This window comes from Caenorhabditis briggsae (assembly GCF_000004555.2).
Source record: "Caenorhabditis briggsae complete genome, chrV, whole genome shotgun sequence".
Classification (NCBI taxonomy): domain Eukaryota; kingdom Metazoa; phylum Nematoda; class Chromadorea; order Rhabditida; family Rhabditidae; genus Caenorhabditis; species Caenorhabditis briggsae.
In genome coordinates this window covers 76,443-97,313 of record NC_013488.2, presented here as the reverse complement: position 1 = coordinate 97,313, position 20,871 = coordinate 76,443, and the positions used below count along the sequence as shown (strand labels likewise).

Below are 20,871 nucleotides of genomic sequence, written 5' to 3'. Positions count from 1 at the left end.
CGTGAATTGGGGAAGGCACCGGTATTCAGAGTGTAGAGGGCGGGAAGAGGAAACAACGAGAAATTATTTGGCTACTTGGGTTGTATAAAATTACAGAAGCTATCGCTTCGATACGAAGTAAATGCATAAAACGGTGTAAACGAAAAACACAACAAAGAAAAAAATTAGCCCGATTTAGGATCCGTCGTTTTCGTCGATGATGATTTGGAGTTTTGCTGAAGGGTGGACGTCACCTGGAACAATTCGTTAAGAAAAAATCACTAAAATAATTTATCTGTTTGTGCTAATCTTGATGTCTAGTCAATGTACCTTTGTATCGACATCAGGAATATCAACTGTTCCATTTTCTACCTGCTGCTTTCTTTGTACCTCTTCTTCTAATTTCTCCGTGTCTGCTCGTTTCGTCTGTGGTAATCCTTGTGGTTGGTTGAAGGCGTCGGCAGAAGATGGTCCCTGTAAATAGAATTATGTGCTCGGAAAGAATTGTTTTAAGCTTACTGTTGGCAGAATAGGCATTTGATAGTTTCCAGATTGAACTTTCCTGATTTCCTCAGTCAATCCAGCCACTTCGTCCTCTTTCTTCAATGTTCCAATCATCGAAGCCATTTGAGCAGCAGAGACATGAACATCCGTATGCTTTTCGAGCAGTTCGATGACTTCCAACACCAGTTGTTTGTCGACGATTCCATCAGCATCTTCATCAATAGCTTTCAAAAGAGTTTCGATTCTTTCTCTCTGTTCCACGTCATCCACTTTCTCTCCCTTGCTTTCTTTCAATTTGGCCAGTGAATCGATAACGTCTTGAATTCTAACTTCCCGTTCTTTTTTGTTGTCCGCGCTGTTTTCGACAGCTGGATCGATAAGCATTTCACGGATGTTTCTCTTTTCGTCTTCCAGTTTATCAACCATCGAATCAACATCTTCAATCATGGAGTTCAGTTTGTGACGGAGGCGTTTGGCGATCTTCGTTTCAGCGAATGCACCATCCAAGGAATTGATCTCCATGAGGTCTTCCTTATGTTCCAGAACCTTTTCACGCAATCCAAGAATGTCGTGCTTCGCTTCCTTGATAGGTCCACCAACAATAATCTCCTCAATATGAGAAAGATCCTTCTTGTCCACGTGGATATCTTCTTTCTTTGTCTCCTTGGCTTCCACTTGCTTAGCTGCAGTTTCCTTCGCTTCTGCTGTAGATGAAGATGCAACGGCTGTAGCGATGTGCTCATTCAATTCATTCACAATCGCCTCAGCAGCGACATCTACCAATCTCTCCTTCTCGGCCTCCTTCTCCTTTTCGGCTTCTTCCTTCGACTTGAGTGCAGCTTCTGCATCCTTCTTCTTCTTCTCCTCTGCCTTCTTCTCGTTGGCAATCGCCTGTTCAATCGATTTGATCAACTCGATACGAGCCTTGTGATCAATTTGTCCTCCTTCCATTTCTGTGAGTTTTTGTACAGTAGTTTCGGCGAGTCCGTCTGGCAAGTTTTGAACAATAGCTTTGAGGCGATCTGGGAATGACACTTCTTCTGGGAGGTACAGAGTTCTGCAACAAAAATACATTTTCACTGGTTTGATCTTTTAAAAACTTACCTCGAAAGAAGAAGCAGAGCTGGCGGAACTTTGTCATTTAGTGAGAGCTCCAACCACTGAACGAGTTGCTCTTTAAGTCTTTCTTCACTCACTCCGATGGCTCTCATTCCACGTGCACGACAGGATGATTGCAAATCGATCGAACTGAGAGCATCTACACCTCCTTCAGCGGCAATCTGCTTATCGTCAGCTTTCAGTTCTCGAATCTTCATGTTCAGTTGGAATCTGAGAATTTCCGGAGATCCCAATGAGTTGATGCTCATCAAACGACAAAGGGAACGGAGTTGTCCCATACTCAAGTTATCAAGTGTTAGCTCATCTTCGAAAAGCTTCGAGAACTTCAGGAGTTCCTCGTTAGACACGTATCCACCTTCGTTTCTGACTTTTTTAATAAAAAGAGCAAACTCAAGCGAACGAGTCGATTCTTTGTTGCGAGTTTTCCTTTCGAGACCAATCTCTTCAATCGTATCTTGCAGGAACTTGGCCATTTCGACACGAAGTTTCACTTGCTTCCTCCATTTCTCTTCCTTAAAAATGTATATACTAAAATTTGAAATCTATTTTTAAACCCACCTCTTTGCTTGTCTCCTGGAAAGTACTTGGCAACATTCCGGGAAACAGTTTAATGAAAATCGGTAGAGCCAACTCCATAAATGGGACAATGATGAAGAAAGAGAATGGTACGAGTCGGAATAGATCGGAAACTGTTCGGACGAGTTGTTGTCGTTCACGACGTGTCAGTGTGGCTCCTCGAAGTACTCTCCACAGATATTTAGCACTCACACGCGTTTCGAGAGCTAACAATCGGAATCCATGATAGTAGTGTTTTAATTCGTGCATAATTCGATCCTTCAGCGGTGGCTTTACTGTCGCAACTTCTTTATCTGATTTCATTAAACTCAACACTTTCTGGGCTTCTTCATCTTGTTTCTGCACGTCTTCTCGTAGCATTTTTAATGTATATTCAACTTTACTTCTGTCTGTGGCTGCATACCTGGAATGAGACAAAGGACTTGAAAACTATATCAAAAAAGAAGAACCTCAAGCTTGTTGTGTAGAGTGAATTTGTTGCGATTTGTGGATAAAATACCCGATTCCTCTGGCCGGCGATAACATGTCTGTACGCGAATCGTCCTAATTGGTAGGATTTAGAGGCGTGCCGTAAATTCATTCTAACAGTATTCGTTTCTTTTTCACTGGATTCTCTAAAAATTGATAATGCTTGGTTGACATAGAAAAAGAATATGAGTGAAACAATAGATGAGAAAATGACGCAAAATTGTCTTTGAGAGAGAAAAGATAAAGTCTGAGGGGTGCGAAATTTCGCAATCTGATATGCACCGGTTAGAGGATTTCTACTGTTCCATTCAGTTTGATTCAATGCACAAATAAAAAACTAACAGGAGAGAAACAATCAATGCTTATTATAACGACATACCACTGATTTACAAAAGCTCTTGTTAGCTTCCGGGATACAATGGAATAAGATACTAATGAAATTTAGTAATTTTACAGGTGAAAATCGATATTGTACTCATCTAAACAAGTTTTGAAGAATGGAAGCCAAGGGTGCGATTGCAACAAACAAAAACAATTTTTGACAGGAGTACTCTGCGAAAGAAAATATATTTTTGGCCATGGAGCGCATTTTCGCCGGAACAATGTTGAGTGTTCTATGAAATTGAAAGCATCATAGATTAAACCGCAAAGAATACACCAAGAAATGGTGTCGAGTTTATACGAACATAGAAGAACGGCAATCCCACAATTGGGAGAAAAATTGAAATTTTTTGCTGCTCTCTGACATATATTTCGATTTTTTATGTGAAAATCGTTTTGACAGAGAAAAATATTGAAAAATAGAGAAAAATGCATTTAAAAACGCTCATGCGTTTTGCAGAATTGAAACTGCTAACTACTGTAATTTCAAAGGCGCATACGTTTAAAACAGTTTCGGTTCAAGTAATTTTTACGAATTCCTAATATGTGCCTTTAGGAATCGACTACTGTCATTTTGCAAAAAAAAAATTGATCCGAATTTGTTTTCCCTCTTTGTTTTGTTTTTCTGTTTCCGGAATTGATTTTTGTCGTTTTTACCTAATTTTTTGTTGTAAAGATTATTTTTCTATTTAGCATTTTCTTGACCTCTTTTTATCCGTTTCACACTACGTGCATCTCAAAGACTCATCTTGATTATCAGTGATATCACGCGATTGAAAAAAAAAACTTTCGATTTCGCTCCCAAAAATCAAACAAAGAGGTTAGAGAAAGACTTTCTGGAGTTCAGTTAGCAACACGTGTTTCTTTGCATCACTGTCACTAGGTTATCAGTAAAAGTAATCCGCGTAAAATGGACGAAAAGGAAGTTTAAACAGAATCGATAGGCAATAATGATTGATGCTTGATAAACAGCAGTTGAGCATATGAGACAATGCGGAGCTATCCGCGCGGAACGTCCCGAACGGAAAACTGACGTCACTCATGCGTTTCTCAATAAGCATGATTTTCCAATGATCCAATCGAGCTCCTCTTTCCTCTTCAAACTCTTCGCTGTCTCTTTAACAAAAGCAAAACGAACACAAAAACAAAGCGATCGTATAGTCGAGCAATGATTTTTTTGCTGGATTGCTCTTTTTCGCTCTCTGTTCTCGTGTGTTGTTATTTTGATTCTTTGATTGCCTCGAATTTAGAAGTTTTCATGGACCTTCTACCTATTGTCGTAGTTCTAATGTGTCATTCATTCAAATGTTTGAAAGTTGTTGGAAATTGACATATTTTTTCTTTGGTCTCCTAAATTCTTTCAGCTTTTCCAGAGATATAGTTACATCGGAAAGAAAAAAAACACCAACTGAATCACTGCAGTGGCCAGACCCATTCAGTCGATCTCCTGATTTTTCACCCGAACCTCCCATCTGTAATCGACCTGTATAAAGGCGAGGTCCTTAGAAGCAACGTGACTAAACTTCTTTCATTTGATAGCTTATCACACCACCTGGTGGTTTATTATCTTTCACTCTCGAACCAAGAAATTTTTCAAGTTCACATAGTACTATCGTTTCGAGAGAAAATACTAGGTACCAGTTTGAAGATAACATTATTCAGTTCAGATTCGATTTCCCGGAGGAGGGATGTTCGGAAAGAAATTTTGAAAATTCCGACTGTATTTAACATTACAGATTTTTTAGTGTTTTCATCACTAGGGTATGGCAAAGGCTCGCGAGAAAAGTTTACTTGCGGGTCTCGAGCGGAATTGATTGTAATATTTTTGTTGCCTTTTCGAAATCTGTTCTTGCACCAATTTTTTTGCACCAATTTTTTTGCACCAATTTTTCGCGCTCCTCTGTTAAGAAATTCCAAATTATGAAAGTTTTGCTACTATATTCCGAAAAATTCCGAGAAGGCCATAGCGAGCATCCCTGCAGAGAGCGTCTGGATTCCTTTAATGTGCTCTAGTTAATCAATTTCAAATTCTATCCATTTAATGAGTATCAACGACCGTTTCCTCTTATTCTCCTTTAGCTCGAATTTGCACTCCAAATCAAATGCCCACTTTCAGCCTCCTCTTCTTCGGTTCTTTTCGAAACGATTTCAAATTTTCAAATGAACTCTATTACTAGCTATCCCTGTCTGTTCTTCGCGCTATTCTCATCACATGATCAACGATGGCGCCATGACGGAAAGCGAGTGGTGGGTGAAAAAAAACGGAGAGAGAAATCGTCGGCAATGTATGCGAAAGCGGGCGACCTCGTGGTCTGAAACACCCCACGTGGTTGGCGACAATGTGTTCCGTATTTTAGTACGAGACCGATAAAGTTGAAGGAGATAGAGAAAGAGCGACAGAGTGTAGTTTTTGGCAGGATGCCAAAATGTGCGGAGAGTGCTTTGGATTAGTCATACACGCGTGGCAAGGGGCTCTAGGTTCCATAAGACTAGAACTCATGCATATTCCAGTGGGAGACCTAGGCTAGTGTTCCAAGAAGAATTTAGTTGTGCTGTGTTTTAACTTCGATCATCTGATAGTTTGATCTTCATTCCAAAGAATAGTATATTTTAAGAACTATGTCCCACCGGAGACACGCGTCATTTCTTTCGACCATTATCTTCATAAATATCTAGATCGTATTCCATCCACACTGTTTGGCGTTTTGCGAAACTTAATTCCTGTGGCAATTCTTCTTTAAATCACCTCGTATTTGATTACTGTAGCTGTTATCAGCCCAAATAAAAGGCATTATCAATTTCAAATTCAAACGATATTTAGAGTTTCCATTTCTCTTTTCGCTCCCAAAGATGAATTGGTCGGTTCCTTCCGCGCCAGATGTGGGCGTCTTCCACCACCCTCTGCTCCCCACCAATTTCGCGCACTTTCCCTTTTATTCACCGAGTCTCATTTGAATTTGCATGGCCCCCAAAATATCGCAGTAATCTACTCGTCGCACGCTCTCACCACACGGAAAGGTCTCAATCGGTTGTTTTTTCACTTCTTTTCCGTCTAATGTTTACTCGCATTCATTCTTGTCTACTATTGAAAAAACCACGACCCTTCGGGTCTGGGCGTTTGAAGTAACACGACGATTTTAGGTCGCGACATTAAAAAATATTTTTGCAGAAGATCAGTATTTATAAGTTCAAATTGTGATGTTTATTAATAGTTTGATGAATCAGAAATTTGGTTGAGAAATAGTTAATTTGTTGTGTGGTCAGCGACCCTTCCTCTTCTCCAGTATAAGAATATGATCAGATCATCACGCGTTTCTATTTGTTTTATTTTTGTCCATGAAATATATTTACAATCAAGATCTTCTTTCTCGGCTCCGAAATCCGGAAAGCGATGTTTCTATTGGGGTGGCGGCTGATATCTTCCTCTTCTCGACAAGAGGGCTTCCCCCACCACGTGCTGATTCCCACGGCGGGAGGTTGACGTGATAAAAAAGAGAGAAAAGTGAAATGTGTTAGATGAAATGGGCGGAGTCGATAGTCACGTGGTCTAGCGGAAAGACGATCAGACATACATACTTGCGCTTGGCATTGAACAATTAGTTGTTTTAGTCTTTGCCTTTTGTTGTTGGTTTCATTTGTGTAAAAATGGGCTTTGAACTCAGAGTTCAACTTAGGTGCTATTTTTTCCGAGGATACTGTAGGACAAGTGATATATCGAGTTGCCGTATTTCCTCTATTAGAAGCCCAACAAAATCGTTCACTTAGAGCTCAATTATCTCGATTCGTATGAGAGATTCATCGTAATAGCACCAGTATTTTGTCGGTTAATATATTCTTGAAATTTTTCAAATTGAGATAATTGAACTCGAAGTTGACGATTTGAGTAGACTTCTTTAAGAATGAATACGACAGGTTGCATTCTAAACAAGAGCGTCTATTTTATGACGATGTCTCTAAATACCATAGGGATAAGATCCTTTTAAAATTCAACTATGCGAGAGTTCCCATTCCTCGTATTCGATAATGTTTGTTCTCTCGACAACAGAAACCATCTGACTTTTTCCTGGTAAGTCGGATTATCGATGCCAACTAGCGAATTTATGTTGCTGATTATAATGTTTGTGGAAAAAAACTGTTCGAATTTCGAACAATCAAACTGGTTCGTCTATTTCAAGTTTTGATCAAAGCAAAACCATTTTTAGAGTTGATATTACAAACTGTTTGTAAATAACCTTCATTGTTCTTCTTCTTCTTCCCGTTCTTTGGGTGATGCAGTTGAGGTCTTCTTCGTTTGCAGAAGGGTAGCTACCAATCATGATCATGGCCTCCATACATACACCAGAAGTGTAGTGTGTAATGAACAGAACATTTTTTGGGAGAAGAAGAAAATAGAAAAAGAGATGATGATGTGATGGCGTGATCTACCAAACCCCCCACCTCATGTTGTTCTTTGGGATCCCGTTTACTATACACAACACACCTTCCCCCCAGGACCTGGGGGAAGGGCTTTGTTTATAACACTTCATATCACAACAGTTTCGTTTCTCTCTCTCCATACTTGGTCACTTTTCTCACGCCTTTCTTCTTTTTTTCTCGCCACCGTCCCTCTCTCCTGTCACTGATCGCCTCTTATCACTTATCACCTCGGGGTCGCTAAAAAAGAGTGACCATCGTACTTTGTACATTGGATAGGAAAAGCTGGAGGGCGATGAGGTGAGCGACTAGGCTACACGTTGTTATTTCCTGCAAAAAAAGCGGTTCGGGTAAATAAAGCGGGCGGAGCAGAAGAAGAAGAGAATGCCTGCTGATAACATCCACTGATAACATGTTGGCTGTGGCTATCAGAGGACAAGTGTTGCTCCCTGCCATTCGTTCGTATATTTTTAGGTTTTTTCCCCAGAATCAGGATAATCTCAATTTTCCACTTCTTAAAGTTCTCCAGCATTATACATAGTTAATCCTAGGATTTAAAATTTCTGATCTTCTTCACATCTTCATTACAAATGCACATACGCAAAGCCTCTTCTTTTGGTCAGCCGACTTGAGGATTCTTCTTTTGAAGCCCTAACCAATGCACACATCCGCCTAGTGCGCCATACCAAGTTTGCCATTAGATCGTATTTGACTTGTCCGCGCGATTCACAAAAACGGAACGCTCATGTCCCACAAACAAGTTCCTATAGGCCATTAACCATCATCTTTTCTTCTTCGTGCCCCGTGTCTTCTGAATACTAATGCAACTGGATTGTGCGAGATGCAGGAGAGACGGCGAGTTGATTGGTCATCCACAACTACCCCCGCTCATTTTTTTTTCGTCTCCTCAGTTTCCTCTTCTTCTCCGATCGTTTGTACTTTTCATCGCCTCTCACTTCTCCAAGTCCTCATCATTGCCTATCTTCATCTCTACATTTCTCACTCCCTCTTTCTCTCTTCTCTTTTTCTCTGTTCATATGTCCAGTCTGCTCCTCGTTTAGTTTTTTCCCGCAATAGTGTTTGTGCAAAAAGGGTTTCTTGTGTTTCTTCTCACCCACAAAGCAGTTGCCTTAAATTCTCATTTATTATTATTTTTGAAATGTTTTCTAGAATTCTGAAAATGATTAATTGATGTCTGAAAACCAAAAAATTAGACGACCATACATAGGCACCGCAATGAAAGGGGGCGGGGCGACCAAATTTTTCTCCCCTTTTCAGAAATCCATCTTTGAAGGCTTGTACCGGGCGTTAGAAACCCATTATTTTTTTGGTGAGAACTTGTCCCTATGTAATCGACTACGCTGAATCCAATGAAATTATCAGTTCTTCGATAACTTTATTATTTTGATTCGAAAACTTCGAAAAATAGAAGTGGGACTGACAAAGTGGACTAAAAGTGTTGGATGGAAGTTCGCGCCATTAGATTTTTTAATGGATTCTGATAGTTTTTGAACTGGGGGATTGGATTTTGAAATAAAATCAAAATTCTAACGACGCCCTTGTTTCACAATTTTCAGCCAAAATTCCAGCTAAAATAAATAAAAAATTTCAGCGATGACCCCAATTTTTTTTTGCATATTATGGTAAAACTAAGTCTTGTGTATACTTCTGCCAATTTTCAGAAAGATTGGATACCTCTAAGTAGTTTTGATACTCATCCGAAAATTCCAAACTTTCAAAATTTTCAGTTTTTGAAAGTTTTGAAGGTGACACAGTGAGCGCCACCGATTTTCTTTTCACCATAAGATTCTACGCAAAATTTGCCACTAAGAGCAATTATAATTAAAAAATTCTATCGACGCCCTTAATGTGTTATACGTCTGTTTCCTTATCTATCATGGAACAACTTGTAAAAAATAGGAAAGAGGCAACACCGGAAGGAGACGGCAGGCAATGAAAAGTCGTCCTTTCCTCACTCTCATCTATTGATTCCAAGGGAAGTGCAGCGGTGGCAGACTGGTTAGTGGGCGCGCGCACCGATCTGAAGACCGAAGTTCGCATCTCCCATGGGGTTTTTTGTTTTTTTTTCCTTTTTTCAATGTTATAAACTTATTCTTTTCGTTTTTTTACCCTAAAAACTGCTTTTCCGACAAACCATGATGCGATTTTGATGAAAAAACAGCGCTCGGAATAGCGCCACAATGAAACCGCGCCGCAGCTAAGCCCCGCCCACTTTTCTGCGCACCGCAAAAAAATGAGGAGAAATTCAGTACATTGAGGTCTGGTATAAAAGGGGCTGTAACTCGGGATTGAATGAAGATTTTTCCCTGAAATTTTGGGAATGGACTTCTATAAAGTAGGAGAATACAATCCAACAATAAAAACTGGGAAAAGTCTATTTTGAAAATTTTGTTGTGGTGCCTAACCATACATCTTTTCTATTTGTTTTCCCATTTTGTCGGGGAAAGTTCAATCTTGCGAAACCTTCACCTGATTTTGTACCAATATAAGTTAGATGTCTAGGCCTGCTTTTCCATGATCGATGTTTTAGGACGATTAGAATATTCCTTCTCTCCTAAACACGGTGATTCATAGCTCAATGTATGTTTCTTTGTTACGATCACACCCATTTCGCAACGATTCTCTTTGTTTTTTTTCTCCTCCGCACATTAAGAACTCGCCCGTATACTTTCACCTCTCCATCATTTCTGTTCTATTACCCCATCATCTGTGTTTTCGTTCGTTGAGCTTTCGCTCTTTATCCCTTCCAACGTTTTTTGCAATAAAAATCAATTTCCGCTGCACAATCTTGTTTGTAACGTCGATGACATCTTCATCTGTCTACCAACAACAACACCTTGTGGCTGTGTGACCTATCATTATGAAATGTGAACTTTCGACTCTCACCAGTGTCTATAAACTCCCTTCTTCACTTTATCTTTTCAAAATCACACTTCAACTTCTGAACTCCTTTCTTCTTCCCAGTCTATCATCCCAGTTGTTTTTTTTTCAATTTTCCGAGAAGAAACAACGAAACGCGATATTTCTCTCATAGTCCATCAACTATCTTTTCTCTTTCATTTTCTCTTATCAGTTGGTGTAAAATGAGAGTGCGAACATTGTTCTGTGATCGAGAGGGCACTCCTTCGCCCCGTCATCGTTATCCTTGCGTTGTCAATGAAATAAACCTCATTATCTATTTTCAGACAGGTTCTTCGGGTCACCCCTCCCCCTTCCCCCCACCCCACACCATTCTATCCGACTCATCTTATTATCAGTGATACTCGGATGTGCTAATTGGACAAAGACAGATGGATTACGCATATCGTATGCTAAAAAATGTCAAATACTTCTATAACTCGATTAACCCGGCCACACTTTCAGGTTTGAAATTGAATATCCTTTTCCCCCAAAATTATATAAAAATATGTTTCAGGAGCCATCGATGTGGTAGTCGTGGAGCAGCCAAACGGAGAGTACAAGTCAACACCATTCCACGTTCGTTTCGGAAAGTATGGAGTCTTCAGCTACAGCGACAAGTATGTGGATATCGCAGTTAATGGTGTCGAAATTGATCTTAAAATGAAGCTGGCCGACAGTGGAGTCGCGTTTTTCGTAGAGGAAGCCGACGACGAAGTGCCCGACTACCTTCTGACATCGCCTTTACCCGAACAGGACGTCCCTCAGATTGGTGGACCCGGAGTGGAAAAAGTGTTAGCAGAAAGCGCTCGTAAATTGGAAGAAACTCAGAATGAAAACGGAGACGTTGAAATGAATGAGATGGCGAAAAGCAGATCATCGAGTCCAGATGGTGGACAGGGAAATGCTAGAGAGCCGAAGCAAGAGCAATCATTGAGTCAAGTGCAGAGGAAGCAAACGCTCCCCTTCTCTTCTTCAGTTTTCAGTGATCGTCGATATCGATCATTGCCAGATCTTACAGCTCTCTCCGCAGAGAATGATCATTCGGATGCCGTTGCTGAAACTTCGGAATCCAAAAAATCAGATGAGAAGAAGACGAGAAAAGCGCCACGTCCATTTGTGCACTCTCACTCGCAATGCTCTCCAATGGAAAAGAAAATGTTCCATAAATCGAATGAAGAACTATTGCGCATTTTGAGCCGCGAAACTCGTAAGATGGATCGCTGTGTTCCACTTCGCAAGAAGAGTCGTGTAACTTTCGAGAAGCCCGCTACTCGTCCAATTGATATCCAGATTCAACCATTCAATGGTTCAGATTCGGATCTTGATTCGTCAGTCAGTTCATCTCCCTCTCCGTCCATTGTCGATCAACGCGAGGCAGACCGAATTGCTGATGGCGCTCTCTCAGATTCTGAAGTCGATCGTCAACGGGACCGCAATGCCACACCAGAGCCACATGATGTAACGGACTGGAAATGGGGAGAACTTCCGGAGACCAGAGAACTCAACAAAAGGAAGAAGGAAGAGGAACAGGCTAAAAATGCATCGACTTCAAGATGGAGTTGGTTGTGGTCGTCTTCACCATCTACCGCCAATCAAAAAGCCAAAGACACAGAGTTGCCAGAAGAACAAGGAATCCCACTTGGAGAGCTTTTGAATTCTGCTTCCGATCCAGTTAATATTGAGAAGTACCTTGGAAAGCCACCCAGTGTGTGAGTTATTTTTATTTAAATAGGATTAGTTTGCAAACAACTAACTATTTGAATGTGTTAGACGTAGTCGTAGTTTCAGAGCCTCTATTGACAGTGGAAACGTTTCTCGTGGAGTCTCTCAACCATCATCTCCAATTTCCAATCATGACGATTTCACACCAACAACGACGCCTCCAAACGATAAGACGCCAACTCGGGAGAGTGTTCGGTTTGCCGCTGGCACTGATATTTTATCTACTTCCACAGCTAACGCCACTGGAATTAGATCGCGTGCTTCTTCAGATGACACTTTGTGAGTGACTTTATCCTTTCAAGAGCATGTTAGTATTGCTGCTAAGCTCTTGTGTATTAGATTGTGTTCTCTAACACAGGTTCAACTCTTGTTGCATTACAGCCCACTCAGCGAAGACGAGCTGGATGAGAACTTCCGTCCACAATACATGCAATCTCTTCGTCTCTCATCTGAAAAGCTGAAGTCGTTGGGCCTTGTTCTTGGTGCCAACGAGCTCCGCTTCTCGATCACAACTAAATTCCAAGGAACGACGTGGTGCAGTTGTAACATCTACCTCTACAAATGGTACGAGCAACTTGTCATCTCCGATATCGACGGAACTATCACCAAGTCTGATGTTCTCGGTCACGTCATTCCGGCTATTGGAGGTACATGGGCTCATACAGGAGTCGCTGAATTGTACACTCGTATCAAAAATAATGGATACAAAATGGTTTATTTGTCATCTCGTGCGATTGGACAAAGTCACACTACGAAACAATATCTGAAAAGTGTGGCTCAAGACTCAAAACAGTTGCCTGATGGACCGGTGTTGCTCTCTCCAACCAGTATTATCACTGCTTTTAGAAGGTAGAATTGAATAGCATCCAAAAATATATGTTATTTTTCAAGTTTCAGAGAAGTCATCGAACGGCGTCCAGAAGAGTTCAAAATTGCTGCTCTGACTGATTTGAAACAATTGTTCCCAAGTGGCAACCCGTTCTACGCTGGATTCGGAAACCGTAACACTGACGTCGTTTCGTATGAAGCCGTTTCTGTCCCAGCCGCCCGAATCCTCATTATCGATCCAAGTGGAAAAGTAAAGAGATCAGATTCATCTGGGCTTGCTCTCAGCTACAAATCGATGGCTACGGATACAGTGGATTACATGTTCCCTCCGCTTTCTGTTCAGTACGTTTTACTTTCACTTTTCACCTTTGACAGCCTATCTCAAGTTTCAGTGTGAAAGACGATGCTCGCAAGACGGAACGTCTCACGTCGGCATGGAGCAAACCATTGGAGCACAGCAACTTCACGCATTGGCACGTTTCACCAAACGACGTCCTTGATGAGGAGCTTCTGCAGTATGAAACTCATCGGAAGACTTTGATTGCAACACAAAAGTCTAGAAAGTAGACACTGACTCAGTTCTCGCATAACTATCCTTGTTCATTTGTTTAGTTTTGTTCCACTTTTTTGTTATCATGCCAAAGTCCGCACATTCCCTTACCCTCTGTTCCATACCAATAATTTTTTGAAGATCTCTTTACGACTTCATCCTTTTTACTGTTTTGTTGTTTTCCCTCCTTTGTGGGAAGTATCCCAAAGTCTCATTGCTCATACTAGTCAATTTTCAAGTTTACCTCTTCTCTTTTTTTTGTTGTACATCGTCATCATCATCCCGAACCAGTTATCCGCATTTCTTTCCTTTTTTTTCCGAACCAACTCGGTATTATTATTTTTGAACTCTTTCTTGTTGCCCTCTGCCTTAAACTCCCCGTCCGTCTCACTTTTGTTATTCCAGATGCATTTATTATATATTCGCTTCCCCTGACCCGAATTTTATAATATTTAATTTTAAATTCAGTTTTCCCCCCAAGCCCTCACATAAATGTACATTGCAGTCGGAATGCTTGTACATATTATATGCCACACTTGATTGCTCCATGATTCTCCTTTTACGTGTTTCTCATATGGAGACTGTAATGAATATGTTTTACACTTTTCCGGCTTTAAAAAATTCTAGAAAACACCACGACGACTTCTAAATGTTCGCTTGAAAAAGAACGAGAGAGAAAAGAAAAAATTGTTGACGAGGTTCGTTTTGATGTTTTAGAGAGGAGCGAGGAGACCAAACATCTGATTATTTGTTTTCTTTTTTGTCGTCGCCAATACCATGTTTTTACGGCATTTTCTCTGCTTCTCTTTGAAAGAATGATGAATTTCTCTTTTTCAGTGTGTTTTTTTTTCTTTCAGTTTGTCACCATCTGGTAGAATATATACAGTTTTTCGCAGACTAATGCTAGAAGGAAAACTATCGTTTTGATTAGGAATTTCTTTAAAAATATGAATTTTATCCAGCAATGCATGAAAACTAAGTATTCTCAAAGTTTCTCATAATTTTCCAAGATTCTCATTGTGGTATCATTTCGAACATCTGTTTTTCATGTGACAAGTTATTGCTTTTCTTTTTCTCACAGGGACATCATGCTCATAAAAAGTCTAGGTTTTTGAAAGATCCCAGTTTTGTTTTTCCAATAATTCATTTTTTTCTGAATATTTTCGAGGTCAGAGTGCAAAACTTCTTACTAACTGTAGAAAAATTTTCGTTGATTTCAAATCACTGGGAAGATTGATAAGAGAAAAAGAAAAAGCAGAAAAACAACCATCTTCAACTTCATTGATAGTTTATGATCTCAATTTCAAAAAATTTAATTTAACAAAAAAGCCCACCAAATAATAATTTATCAAAGCTTTCTTTCAATATGTTCTACGTACTTTTTGTTATCTTGTTTGCTCTTTTCATTGTAATATCTCTTTCAGAAAAAAATCTTAAAATGGACTACGCTCATAGTATGATCAAAAAGCTGAAATGTGTTCATGACTCGATCAACCCTGCTACTCGATCAGGTTTCAACTCTTTTCAATCTCTCATTTTCCTCATGATTCATTTTCAGGAGCAATCGACGTCATCGTTGTTGAACAACCAGATGGTGAATACAAATCCACACCATTCCATGTTCGTTTCGGAAAGTATGGAGTCTTCAGTTGTAGCGACAAAATCGTGGATATTGAGGTTAATGGGAGATCAATAGATTTGAAAATGAAGTTGACGGAAAATGGGGTAGCCGTGTTTATGGATGAGGATACTGATGAGAATGGGCTGATTGAAAGAATATATCATCAGGAGAGAGATGTGGATCAAGCAGAGAGTAATTGTGAATTAGAAAAAACGGAAAAAGAACATTCCGAATTCAAAATCAAAGAAAGAGTTAGAAAGACTTCGACAAGTTTAAAGGATCTAAAGACAGCGGAAAAAGAAATTGAAGAGTGAGTTCATGGTTTTCATATTAACCTGAGAATATTAAAAAATTAAGACCATTGAGTGACGACGACTTGGATGAAAACCTCGATCCGGATCTAATCGAACATCTTCTGCTATCTTCGGAAAAGCTTAAATCATTGGGATTGTCTCTTGGATGCAACGAACTCCGTTTTCAAACCACAACTAAACTACAAGGAACTGCATGGTGTGTTTCCAATATCTACCTTTACAAATGGTACGAACAACTTGTAATCTCTGATATCGACGGAACGATCACAAAGTCTGATGTTCTGGGACACGTACTTCCAGTGGTTGGTGGTACATGGGCTCACAACGGAGTTGTAGAATTGTACAATCGGATAAAGAATAATGGATACAAAATGATTTATTTATCTTCAAGAGCAATTGGTCATAGCCATTTGACAAAGGAATACTTGAAAAGTGTGACTCAAAATTCAGAACATTTACCAGATGGACCAGTATTGTTGTCACCAACTAGCACAATGAGAGCATTGAAAAGGTTAGTCAGTTGATTTGATTTAAAGTGCGATGATTTCGTTTCAGAGAAGTCATTGATCGCTGCCCAGAAGAATTCAAAATCGCAGCACTGTCAGAACTAAAGAAACTGTTCCCGAGTCCCAACCCATTCTATGCTGGATTTGGAAATCGTGACACTGACGTCATTTCATATAAAGCAGTAGCTGTTCCAACTGCTCGAATCTTAATAATTGAACCCAGTGGAACGATAAAAAGATGGGACTCTTCTAGACTCGAACCCAGTTATACATCAATTGCCACGGATTCAGTGGATTATATGTTTCCTCCTCTTCCATTTCAGTTAGTTTCTAAAATCTTGGACTTTTAATATTCCAAAGAAGTTTTTCAGTTTGAAAGACCACAATGTCAAAAAAGAGCGGCATACATCTGCATGGAGTAAACCGTTGAATCACAGTAACTTCACACACTGGCATGTAATACCTGAAGACGTTCACGATGAGGAGTTGAAGGAGTACGAGGAGAAGAGGAGTGAGCTAATTGCTCAGCACAAATCAAAAAGTAAATTCTCAGGTGTTTTGTTTAGCTCTACCTGATATGGTTATGGGTCTCCCGCTATGTTTTCACTTTCTCCTGTTTCAGTATTTTTAAAATGCATTTCTCATCACTGTTTTCAAAAAAATCCTATTTTATGAAAGTCATTGAAAGCCTTCTACAGTAATCCAGTATTTTTCTACGGCTCTCCGTTAAAAGACTCACCTGGCCGTAAATTACGTCATTTGATTGACAGGTTATAAACATTTTGCAAAGGAGACGGATACATCTGCCGAGAGAGGAACGTCACACTTATTGCCCCCTGTACGCTTGTTGCGCGGCATGAAATTCGATACGCGATCGCCAGATGGACCAATCTGTCGTTGACAAAAAAGGATGACGAGTAGCAGAGAACAGTTGTCAAGAATAGATAAAAAACTTACGGCCAAACAACGAGGGACTATTATTTCTTACATACTGGAAAAGGAGGCCAAAACGGCTCCGGGTGGGCCCTGCCACAGTTTTTTCTAGGACCAACATTAGCTGACCAACTAAACGAGAAATCATAGAACTGGACAAGCACTATCGAATAATACGATTTGGAAAGCGGTATCTTGTCCATGAACAAAGGTAAAGGTCAAAAGAACCGCCAGAGCCCGGCCCAGATTAGCAGCTTTATGGCTTGTAACTTTGTTCATAACCAAGATAAAATTTCGGAATAGTGTCATTTTCGAAAGTTGAAAAGACTACTGTATGGAAAAATATTCGAAAATTGAAAGGATTCTTTTAGGGAAAAATATTCGAAACTGAGTTCTCGTCAAGTTCTATCGTGTTTAATTTAGTATGTCAACAATATTGATTTTAAAAAAAACTATGGGAACCCGTTTTCCAAGCATGTTTTCTTCCGGAGTTCATCATAACTATAAGAAAAAAACAGACAAAAGTAGGCGATCAACTTTTATTTCACAACTATAATAAAGCCAATAGATTTTCATTCAAAGAAAACTGATCATTCCAAAAGTTACAACAGTCAATGCAATCGTCAGTGGCAAGATTAGCACAATGAACAACTTCTTGTGACGCTCATCAGAAATCATCGGAAGTTTATCACATCTCGGAACCGTCGCTGCTCTAGACATTGCATTTTTTGTGACCCATGAACTTCTCTGTTTTAGCTGAAAACTAATACGATTTATTAGAAAACATGTGGTGACACTGACAATTCTTGCTACATTCTCAAAAGTCTCTGTATTCTCCCGAATTCCAAAAACTGTCCATCCTGGAGTCATGAGGATTCGTGGGTCTTTCTTACATGGAAGAGTTTTCTCCAGAAAGTTCATTCGTTGTTTGAACAGGTACGCAGTTGCATCACGGACTTCTGGATCCATCTCCGGTGGAAATGTACTTTTGCGAAGTTTGTTCAGTTCCATTCCCTTCAATTTGCAAAAAATGAGGGGCGGGTGCATTTTTGAAATCTGAAAATGTATTAGTCTCTCTTTTTCAACTTTTTGTTAAAAAAATCACCTCTGTCAAAATGGGAACATTATTTCTCATCTCGAACCTTGCATTTGCCTTGTACAACAATTTCTTCCGTCTCTCCATTTCCTTCCATCTTCTCTCGTTGTAATGTTTTTCAGAAGCTACTCGAGTGTTGTATCTTGTCTTGAATTCAATAGTCCTAGATGAACAAAAATTATGTAAACTATACCGTATCACCACCAAAGACCATCCGATGCTCCAGCTCCTTATCCACCAGTTTCCAATCAAGAAAATCTAATGGAGAATCGGTGGCAGCTGATGCGGAGCTATCACTTGAATATCCACTGACTGCACAGATAGAAGGAGCTCTTCTTGGGAAACGAGGGATTGTAGTTTGTAGTTCATTGTTCTCGTTGTCTAAAAAAATTGAATATGGCAAACTTTCGATAAGGATCACCGACAATTTACAACAGAAATAGCTGGGAAATAATTGTATCGAGACATTCGCATACGAATCAGGGGAGTCAGAATGCCACTCTTCTGAATGACTTCATCTTCTGCTGCCTCATTAACTCGAAAATTTCTGAGAACTCGGCAGAAATGAACAGAAAATGCCAGATGGGAAGAAATGTAGTTGAATTCGCTGAAAAGATCCTGGCAGACACGTCTGCGATACGGCATTCTACGATGGCCATTCACGACGTTTCCAGTCAGTCGATCTCGGCTGAATCTCAGAAGAATCGGTACCTGACAACATTTTGATCGCTCGTTTAGCCATTCATTATTGTGTCTCATGAACTTCTGAAATCAAAAAAGTCCCATTATCAGATTAATCTGCAAATCGTGGATGACATACCACAATTCGTCCCTTTGTCTCCTTATTCGTAAAGTTCTGATACGCAGCATGTGCCAATTGAGTTGCCATAGCTGTAGCTTCATCTCTCTTCGAAACAATCATTTGAGCGAAATACGGTTGAGCGGTTTTCTGCATTTTCGTGAATAGGGATCTTGGCGATTCTAACATCCGTTTTCCATAGTTCGAGTATTGTGGTCTCCATTTTCCCCGTATACGAAACTTCTCTCGTCGTCGACGCACTTGGAAACTCAGACATACAGCCAATCTGGGATTTTTCGGAATTAAATTAGAATTTTAAATCAAAGAACAGTCTATGTAGAACCCCTAGAAACTTACCCTGCTTTGAAATAATGTGAATCTCTTTTCCAACGAATCATATTCGAATAATGGTCGGCTCGACGGTGAATGTCGTACTTTGTGAGATCATCCATGAAGTTGTATGTCTTGTACAGATAGTAGAGGAGTTCCCCAGTTGCACCGATGGGAGGTTCGTAAACTGTCGCTGAGTAGCGTTTGGGCATTCCAACTTTGCTGAAAAAACTTAATTTTTTTAAATCAACTGAAATTTTACAAACTGTGCCCGGTTATCCATAATCTCTCCAAGAGGATCAATTTTCACAAATTGAGTATTATCCCCTCCTAGTTTCCTGATTTTGAAAGCATATGCCTTCTCTGTAGACAACATTGCCAGTTTTTTGGAGATCATCAATCCTTTGAAGGGTTCACGACGTTGCCGATTTGGTACTCGGACCACCTGCAAACTTCAGAAGTTGTAGTTTAAATTTCAGGTTAAGGATCACCTTTTTGTCTTTTTTCTTCGGCTCCTGCTGTTTCTTTTTTTTGCTAGAGACTTCTTTCATTGCTGGCTGATTTTTAGGTGTCTTTTTACTCTGAAATCAAAGCGAATGGGCAAAATTTAGATAGGTGGAGGAACTGACTTTTACCGAAATGTTCTTTGATTTTGGCTTTGATTTTGGCTTTGATTTTGATTTTGATTTTGCCTTCGATTTCAATGTCATTCTGTTTGGTGAAGGATAGGAATAGATCGAGTTCGGTACCAGACAGAGATGACTGTAGATCCACGTTTGGACTGAGTTTTAAGCAAATAGAAAAAACGTGAACTTGGGATTTTTAGGTGGCAATTTTTCAAAGGGATCAAGACTGATAGTAAGCCAATCGCAGCCGCGGCTGGCCGTGACTCAGGCCGGGGGTAGCCGGCGACCAATCAGTGAAAACGAAAACATGCTCAGCGACCCAGAAACCACCAGGGCCACCAGGCCGCCGTATCCTACCATTCCCAGATGTTTCCCAGCCAAAATTGAAGCGGCCGATCGTTGTGCATCCTTGAAAGGGGCTGATGTCCATGAGAAGGATTCCAGATCCATTCATAGATGGGGATAGTCTTCAAGAGTTCTAAGAATTAATAATTCAAAATGTTCTCATCACAAAATTTTGTACAAATGAACTTCCCCGATTGTGTAGTTCCCTACAGATCATTGACTGCATTTTCTCGATAACCTATTTTTCGGAAGAGTAGAGAAATCTTAATAAGATTGTTCAGATGACATCTTGACTACGATTCTGGCCGGTTAAATTTTTGAAGTCTTCGGATGATTACAATCTGTCTGGATCAGAGCGATTATAAAAATGATTACCCGAAAAGGACAAGAATTCAACATAGAAGAACTCACGAAAATGTATTTTTCGTTTTGGAAAGTACATACAAAACTGGAGAAAAACCTGCATGCGAAAAAATTGTCAACAAAAATAGATCGACGATTTCTTTATATTTTCAAATAACCAGGGTTTTGTTAGAAGTCGCAGCACATGAATTCCAAAGTTCTCCAATAAGTATTAAATTCTCAGAAGCCAAATTTTTAGGCAAATACTCATTAGCTTGATGATCTTTTGCTAAATGCTCACTTGCTAAATGTGCTCATTTGCTAAACTCGCTCATTTGCTCAAATAGTCTCACTTGCTAAATTTCATTTGCTAAATTTTGATCATTTGCTAAATAGAGGATTTGTTCAAATTGAAGGCTTAGGCTGAAACTACTTACCGGAAAACAGGTGTTTCAGCCTAAGCCTAAAATATAAAGCAAAAACCGGAATATTCTGTA

At 39.8% G+C, this 20,871-nt stretch overlaps 4 protein-coding genes across 4 annotated transcripts; 2 read left to right on the top strand and 2 right to left on the bottom strand.

Annotated features, from left to right (window-relative positions):
• Positions 1-164: 164 nt before the first annotated feature.
• Positions 165-2,758, bottom strand: Cbr-letm-1 (the record flags this gene model as incomplete). Its single annotated transcript, XM_002635221.2, has 6 exons — positions 165-233; positions 310-453; positions 499-1,540; positions 1,588-2,114; positions 2,161-2,581; positions 2,628-2,758. 6 exons carry the CDS (start codon positions 2,756-2,758, stop codon positions 165-167), a joined length of 2,334 nt encoding a protein of 777 aa, XP_002635267.2.
• Positions 2,759-10,751: 7,993 nt separating this feature from the next.
• Positions 10,752-13,479, top strand: CBG11512 (the record flags this gene model as incomplete). The annotated part of the gene is made up of 6 exons (XM_045236445.1): positions 10,752-10,824; positions 10,877-12,071; positions 12,151-12,363; positions 12,466-12,933; positions 12,976-13,249; positions 13,288-13,479. The coding sequence occupies 6 exons, from the start codon at positions 10,752-10,754 to the stop codon at positions 13,477-13,479; spliced, it is 2,415 nt and encodes an 804-aa protein (XP_045094504.1).
• Positions 13,480-14,900: 1,421 nt separating this feature from the next.
• CBG11513 lies at positions 14,901-16,479 on the top strand (the record flags this gene model as incomplete). Its single annotated transcript, XM_002635223.2, has 5 exons — positions 14,901-14,973; positions 15,021-15,393; positions 15,441-15,908; positions 15,953-16,225; positions 16,275-16,479. 5 exons carry the CDS (start codon positions 14,901-14,903, stop codon positions 16,477-16,479), a joined length of 1,392 nt encoding a protein of 463 aa, XP_002635269.2.
• Positions 16,480-17,412: 933 nt separating this feature from the next.
• CBG11514 lies at positions 17,413-19,771 on the bottom strand (the record flags this gene model as incomplete). The annotated part of the gene is made up of 10 exons (XM_002635224.1): positions 17,413-17,592; positions 17,638-17,892; positions 17,942-18,079; positions 18,126-18,313; positions 18,358-18,697; positions 18,753-19,017; positions 19,089-19,283; positions 19,328-19,506; positions 19,553-19,642; positions 19,691-19,771. 10 exons carry the CDS (start codon positions 19,769-19,771, stop codon positions 17,413-17,415), a joined length of 1,911 nt encoding a protein of 636 aa, XP_002635270.1.
• Positions 19,772-20,871: the final 1,100 nt, after the last annotated feature.